The sequence below is a fragment of the Saccostrea echinata genome, unplaced genomic scaffold (assembly GCF_033153115.1).
Source record: "Saccostrea echinata isolate AGI-Se365-2 ecotype Australia unplaced genomic scaffold, CSIRO_AGI_Sech_v1 ptg000016l, whole genome shotgun sequence".
In the NCBI taxonomy this organism is placed as follows: Eukaryota; Metazoa; Mollusca; class Bivalvia; order Ostreida; family Ostreidae; genus Saccostrea; species Saccostrea echinata.
Genome location: NW_026889765.1, coordinates 9,907,361 through 9,915,021, shown reverse-complemented (window position 1 = coordinate 9,915,021; position 7,661 = coordinate 9,907,361). Strand labels below are relative to the sequence as shown.

General features: G+C 32.8%; 1 protein-coding gene across 1 annotated transcript; it reads right to left on the bottom strand.

Annotated features, from left to right (window-relative positions):
• Nucleotides 1–1,018: 1,018 nt before the first annotated feature.
• Nucleotides 1,019–6,527, bottom strand: LOC133188131 (uncharacterized). Its single transcript, XM_061323513.1, has 4 exons — nt 6,504–6,527; nt 3,324–3,431; nt 2,692–2,902; nt 1,019–2,142 (listed from the first exon to the last, which is right to left on the bottom strand). The coding sequence occupies exons 1-4, from the start codon at nt 6,525–6,527 to the stop codon at nt 1,019–1,021; spliced, it is 1,467 nt and encodes a 488-aa protein (XP_061179497.1).
• Nucleotides 6,528–7,661: the final 1,134 nt, after the last annotated feature.

Here is a 7,661-nt window from a genome sequence, read left to right as displayed (position 1 = left end):
AGTAAGTTTGGGATTGACCAATGTATATGTATATCTATCTATCTATCTATCTATCTATCTATCTATCTATCTATCTATATATATATATATATATATATATATATATATATATATATATATATATATATATATATATATATATATAATTCAGCTCTGTAGTTAAATGATGATTAGGTATAAAAAGACCCACTCACTACCTTAAAAAGAGGAAAATTACTTTTCTGATAATCAAAATTTGACATAAAAATACATTTGATCCACAGAGATTCTGTTGTTTTTATTGGAAACGACAATGATTTATTTTAATATAACACAAATTTAGCTCTTTCTAACTACTTCTGGAGCAGCTGGACTCCTGAAACAACTGTCATTATGCGTAATCTGATTAATGCTCTTCATCACATTGTCAAAATCTTAGTTAACAATGGCTTCTCTATAACATCAATATAGAGCTTGAGTGATATACAAAAAAGTTCTCATATAGGGTATTTATATAATTTTTTCTAATGCAGGATTTTTCATTTTTCATTCACTGTCAAATGTTTACGTTCAAGTTCATTGTTCCTAAGTATGTTTTTTTTATTCATTGTGACTACAAGGATAGAAAAAAATGTTTCTAGCACAGCTTTATTTCTTTTAGATATGACTTTATTAAGAGCAATAACACAGCAATCGAAGTTTGAAAATTGATGTTTTTTGTTTTTGTTTTTGTTTTTTTTTTTTTGGGGGGGGGGGGGGGAGGGGGAAGCATATACTCTAGATATAGCAGATTAGGTAATTTCTAAGTAAAACATGTTAAACATCACCTCAAAGCAATTGATTAATTCAAGTACATGTACATAGAAAATAGAGATTTTTATAACCGTGAGCCGTAAGTGAAACGTGTACCTCTTAAGCACAAAAATACTTTTAATTACCGAGGTATGGCACATTTAGCCCAGACCACATGCTTCTACTGCTAACAGTAGTTCTTGAGCTAAAGATACAATCATAACAGTCCCCTAGATGAATTTGTTTATTACATACCTGCTATTTTTATCAATAAATTATTATATTCTACTACACTTTCCATGCTTTCAAAGCAGACCGAGGAACCTATGTACCACGTGTTGAACTTTCCCTGCATATCTAAAACATCCCAATGATAGCCACGGTCGGCCTCTTTGGGGGGAAACCTAGGAAAATAATATCCCCACTTAATTTGTTCTAAAATCTTTGGATTACGTTTATCAAATAATCTCAAATGTGCAAATAATTTTGATTGGATGATCAAATCCATGTCCTTTGAGAAGGGATTTTCAAAGCCATATTGTTGGTACATAACAGTTTCCTGTGGCCGCCCATCCGGACCATTTTCTCGAATTCCAAGACGATGGGCATCACCAGTGATGTTTTTCTTGGCTTGATAGAAATTGATACCCCCTTCGACAGAATATGGCGGCTCAATGCTTGTGGTGAAGTCCATATGTGGATCACGACCACGTCGTCCATTGTCAGACTCGATCAAAGTTGCAACAATGTAGGAATTCACTAATGTGCTAAAAACTTTCAGTTCATTTAAATTGAAATCTACGATATTAAACAAGGAATTCATCGCTGGCGAGAGAATCAAAAAATCAAAGCGCTCCCTTAAAATTTTTGGATCCCCCTGTGATGTATGTGTTATGTAAATACCTGATGGTCCTATTATTCTGTGAATATTTTTGATATTAACTCCAAAATGTATATCTAATTTGTTTTGTTTAGCAATCTCGAAAACAAGCCTCTGAAACCCGCCACGGAGAAGCCATATCCCATTTTCTGGTTTGAAAGCACTATTAACTGATTGTGGAGGAACCCAAACAAGCCCGTATATAGCTGAAGTTTGGTTGAGATATCCATATCCATTTTTTGACAAAACAGTACTGAATATCGGTTCCAGTAATAATAAATCGTTTCGCCTTAAGAAATCTAGGAAAGTCCCTCTAATTTCATGGAGAACGTCGGGAATAGGTCGAGGCATGAGTTCGCTAGAGTAGTTTCCAAACAAACACCGGTGAATTCGATCGTACTTCGCCACAGCGGCTTGGATACTGCGGAGTGCCGCTTGCGGTGTTCTTTCTCCTGATCTTTTAATCAGGATGTCCCTCACAGTGGTGTCTTCTAATTTATGAAATAAATAACTTAAATTATTGACAAAAATCTTACACGCAGTATTATTTTATTAAAAAGAAACTTTGTAACTTGCAGTGGCAAAATTTTAATATGTCATATATTAGAGTCATTAATTAAACTTACATAATAAAAGGACATTGAAGATTTTACATTAGTTGAGTATTGACCTGAATTAATTAACATGTTTTATAAGGAACGTTTGTTTACGGCAAATAAGACACAGGTTATGTAATTAATTATTGAATGAACAGGAATTTTAATGTCGTCTAATTGGTACCTGTAAAACAGAGTGAGTTCATCTCAATATTTACCTTTTTTCTCGGTTTTCCTTTCGACTAACTATAGATCTGCTTTTATTTTTATCGACCTGGCAAATTGCGCATTTTAAAGTATGAAACTTCGGACTAAGTCAACCAATACCTCAAAATGTCCATTTAGTCACGAGTTAAAATCATCAATGTATACATATCACGTAGAAATTAAATTGAGATATGCTCCTAATAATATGACCCCGATAAACGAATTATAAACACTCACCATAATCATTCTCCCAAATTGAAATGGGACTCTTGGATACGACTGTGAATCCAACATTATATCTCTCTAATAAATTGACAATCTGATCATAAATTTCACTGAGAAAAGCTGCACCAAACTCCATCCATACACCTCTATAAAATCGTGAATAAGCTTTTCCTCCAACTTCTTGTCTTTCTTCAAAAACTTTGATATTTTTATAACCACGTTCCTGTGAAACATATATCATTCATTTATATCAATGAATAAAATACAAAATGAAGTGTTGATAACCATATGAAGTAACGGTCCTTTTTTTGAAAAAAAAAAAAGAATTAAGAGTAATGTCTATATCATAAGGTTTTCGGAACAGGAATGCCTTATGAGCTATTGCACCCTGGAAAAAAGTGTTTAAATACATCATGTATATTCTGTTTTGTTTATATGATTTGTGAAAAATTGAATACAATAATGCACCAGAACCCGTCAAAAACCCACTTTAATAAAAATGTTATGGTTATAACGAGTGGAAGCACCTCCCATACACTCCCTTGCACCCCTTTCGAGGAAACCTTTCGCTGGCCCTGTCCTCCCACACATTTTTCCCGCACTCTACTTTTCGGAGGCCTTGTAACAACCCTATATTCACATACCTTTAGCAAAGAGGCCATATGTACTCCACTCATTCCGGCTCCAATAATTGCGATCCGATCGTAAACTGATCTAGGGCCCTTAATTGGTGGATATCCCATAGACACTCTCTAAAATTTAATTGCAATTGACATATAATCGGTATAATTATACAATTGTTATGGAGAGTTCAATGAGAAAGGGACAGCAAGGTGAAGGTATTACAGTATTATGAAGTAAATACCGAAGCTACAAGAGCTAGATTTAAGGGATTTCATGACAGAGCTTTCAGTGTAATGTGTGTTCTATGAAGTCTGCCTAAAAATAATACTTATAATAAAATACTGAAAATTGCTGATAAAATCGTATTTTTTTTGTGGGCAATATTGGAAAAAAGCACAAGAAAATAATTTTTAACCTTGGATTTTTTTCTTAGGACCTCAACTTTAAGCAAAACTAATATCAAACCCTTTCCATACCAATTTCGGGTGAGATCTAGCATTGTAATGCTTGAATGACTTCTTTCTATCGTATGGCAATTCGCAAATTGCGTGCAAAATACAGTCTCAATACTTGGAACGCGTATTCGAAAGCAACAAAAAAAATTGAAACCTTTTCATAAACAAAGAAGTGTGCCAAATCTGTACAGAAAGTCTGGAAATGAAAAAGGTGAAGATAACAAAAAGTTCCATCTAAAAAAAATCTACAAACAATACAAATCTTTGAACAGGGCATAAAATATGACCCCCCCCCCCCGCCAGAAATTCCCGAGGTGGAATCATATGCCTAGGAGGAGTCAGCATCCCCTGTCGAACGATCACACTCACCGTGAGCCTTTTGTTTGATTAGGTAGATGGAATATTCCGTAGTCAGTTTTAGTTTAAAAAAAACAGGCTTAACAACTGGTATGTTATGAAATACAGCCAAAATACAAAGTTCGCCGCGGATTTTACTGCTGTTTTCTTTTAAGATTTTAAATTGTTTCGGAGCACACAGTGGATGTGACCGGTCGACAGGGGATGCTTACTCCTACATAGCACCTGATAGCTCCTCTAATGGTTTTACAGGTCTGAGATAGCTTTGCTCCGTTTCTATATTATTCCAGTTGATTTCCAAGCTTGATTACTATTCGTTATATTTATTTTTCAATCTATCTTACGACGTTATTTCAATCATTTTCGATATATCATTTTTTAACTTATTTTATTCAGTATAATATAAAATAATACGAATACATTGAAACACTATCCTGTCACTAAACCCCTGCACTGACAAAAAATACTATAATAAACTACAGTTAATTATAGTTTACTATAGTTAACTCTAGTTAATCAAAGTTTTACTATTGTAAAGTTTTTACTACAGTTAATCATAATTTCAACGTTTTTTTCTGTGGTAAATCAACGTATCAAAGTTTTCACTATAATAGTAAATCAAAGTATCAAAGGTTTTTACTTATAGTTAATCAAAGTTTCACGGTTTTCACTATAGTATATACAAGTATCAAAGTTTTTACTATAGTAAATAAAAGTTTCAAAGTTTTCACTATAGAAAATCAAAATTGCAAAGTTTTTTTTTTTTTTTTTTTTTTTTTTTTTTTGCAATAGTATTTTATTTTGGTCAAGTATTTAAATAATTTATTGCTATTTTTGCCGTTTTGGGGGATGATGAAGGGGTTGTTGTATATCTTAAATTTATATACAAATTAGTTGATTCAAATGCAATATTAACATTAATTTTATAAATTAAGAAAATATATGTTTACTGAAGTTGCTGGAGCAGGTATTTTGGTTCTAAAGAATCCAAATTTCATTTTCTAAAATATCATTTTCCGTTCTCCATAAAAAATACACTTCATCAGCATTAAATTTAAATACATTTGAATAAATGTTGCTTATCTATCGATCTATCAGCGCAAGAGGCAACTTCCTATTGAAATTCATTACTTGTACTTTAATTTCTTTTAGGGGGGGGGATTTTTTTTTTAAAGTTCTTTGAAGCTTTAATAAATTTTGATCATGAAATATCATAAATTGTCAAGAATGGGAATCCAATACACAATTCCACGGCTGTATAGTTATTCAAAGTGTTAACTACAATAGATCAATATTCAAAAGTGTTAACTAAATTTTCAAAGTTTTCACTAGGTAAATCAAAGTTTAATTTCAAAGTTTTTACTATAATTAATCAAAGTTCCAAAGTTTTCACTATAGATCAAAGTATCAAAGTTTTCACTATTGTAAATCAAAGTTTCAAAGGTTTTTACTTTGATCTTTTAGTTAACTATAGTAAACTATAACTAACTATAGTACTTTTGATAGGGTGTGATCCAATTACCTTATGGTATGACATTTACAAAAATAATGACTTAAAATAACAATGTCTCTCCATTTAATCTTCTCGTGAATACATATCGTTCAGTTGTTTATATGTTCTGAACAGCTGAAGTTGCTGTCAAATAATTTTTATGCAAACATATGTGTAAATTAAGTATTTTATTTTATTTTTCCACACCACAATACTTTGTTTCAGATATAATGCATTATTAATAAATCAATTACAAACAGAAAAAAATCGTTTTTACAATACAAATTAAACTGTTCAAAGCATACTATGTTAACGATTTCGAAAGATTTTTTTTTCTTCATACATCCACATCGCTCTAGTGGTAAATGATGTGCAGTAAATGAAAAATAATTATTACTGTCTTCAAGAGGGAAGTTAAGATTTCTTCAAGAATATATTTCTTCGGCATCTTGATAATTAAGGAGTATGTCCTTGAACATTCGATCTAAACTGATATATCCAGGTTATAGCTTAACGCTTGTTTTTATTTTACCTTTTGACCTACCTCATCTTGAATATATACAGATATTACATAAATATTACACATCAATAGATTTGTAATTCAATGATATGTCAAATGATATTCTGAATGATAAATTTCATTTCATTAATTGTTTTAGTTTGTTTCTGTGTAGCACAACCTACTCACCCTATTCGTATCGCATTGAAAATTCCTTGGAAATTCTCCATATCCTTGAACTTTACAGGCTATTCCAACAGCACTTAATGCAAAAATAATCGGAAACATATCTCGTTGCCAAACATATCTTTTCAGTCTGAAATGTATGGTTACACTACCACGTGTACATGTAGGACGCGGTACGCTGACACACCGTGCCTTTTTAGGTCATATTTACCATCTTAGTCCATAAATGCCACATTACGTCTTGGTATATGTCTACGGTGATTGCGTCTTAACAGCAGGTCTAATATGTATAATGATGGCTTAGCTGTTCTTGAGAAGAAGATTTTAAAGATATTTCCTATATCTTCCAATGGTAAACTTTGACCCCCCCCCCCCCGTTGTGGTTCTGCCCCACCCCCAGGGTCATGGTTGCAACAGACTTGAATCTTCACTACCTGAGAATATTTCTGTATAGCTGCAGAATTGTAGCTTTCTACTTGAGAAAATTCGAACAGACAAAGGAGATAGCTACAGATCCAAGCGCTGTAAAAACCTTTGCTTTACACCGCCGCTTTTTTGTCGCTCGGCTCGGGTATTATTTCTTGGATTTTATGCTTTCCCTCGCTGAAAGAAATAGTATCCGATAAATAACCATACTTTTTACTTCTATTTTTGATACCTTGTTTACCTTTCAACGGTCCCAAACAGTCCTTTATGGTTTTGGAATGTCAGTTTTTAGAAATCCCATTCCGACGTCACGTTGGGGGTCGTGCGAAAATGTCTTTCAAAAAACATATACTTGCCGAGAAAATGTAAAAGAAAACAATTAGGAGGTTTAAATATCATGTATATTGTTCACAAAGAATACAATATGTATACATGTAAAAAAAAAAATAGAAAAAAGAAAAAGAAAAGAAATGAGATAAATAAAATTCGAGCGTGTTATTTCAGGATGACATCAACATCGATTGCGGAATGCAATTTTCTTTTTACTGATTTTCCAAAATCACATACGGACGTCTGGAACCGTGGAACGGTAAATTAAGTATCAGGAATAGGAGTAAAATATATGGTTAAATATCTGATACTATTTTTAAAGTGGGGGAAAGCATTAAATACAAGAAATAATACCCAAAGCGAAAGACTAAAAAATGGCGCCGTAAATCGAAGGTTTTTACAACGCTTAGATATGTTGCTCTCTGCTTTATCTGTCCGAATTTTCTCAAGCTACAGTTCTGCAACTAACTTCTGTAATATTATGACTAATCATGGCTTTGCTGTTCTTAAGAAGAAGATTTTTAAAGACATTTCTTATATATTCCTATGGTAAATTTCGACCCCCCCCCCGTTGTGGCCCTGTCCCACCCCCAGGGGTAATGGTTGGAACAAA

What these genes read in the sequence shown, in the direction of transcription:
- LOC133188131 (XM_061323513.1), bottom strand. Translation starts at nt 6,527, where the DNA reads ATGTGGCATTTATGGACTAAGATG. An exon ending in GGCATTTATGGACTAAGATG is followed by an intron (nt 3,432 to 6,503) that starts GTAAATATGACC and finishes ATTAAATTTTAG; the next exon opens with AGAGTGTCTATGGGATATCC. An exon ending in AATTTGGGAGAATGATTATG is followed by an intron (nt 2,143 to 2,691) that starts GTGAGTGTTTAT and finishes TTCATAAATTAG; the next exon opens with AAGACACCACTGTGAGGGAC.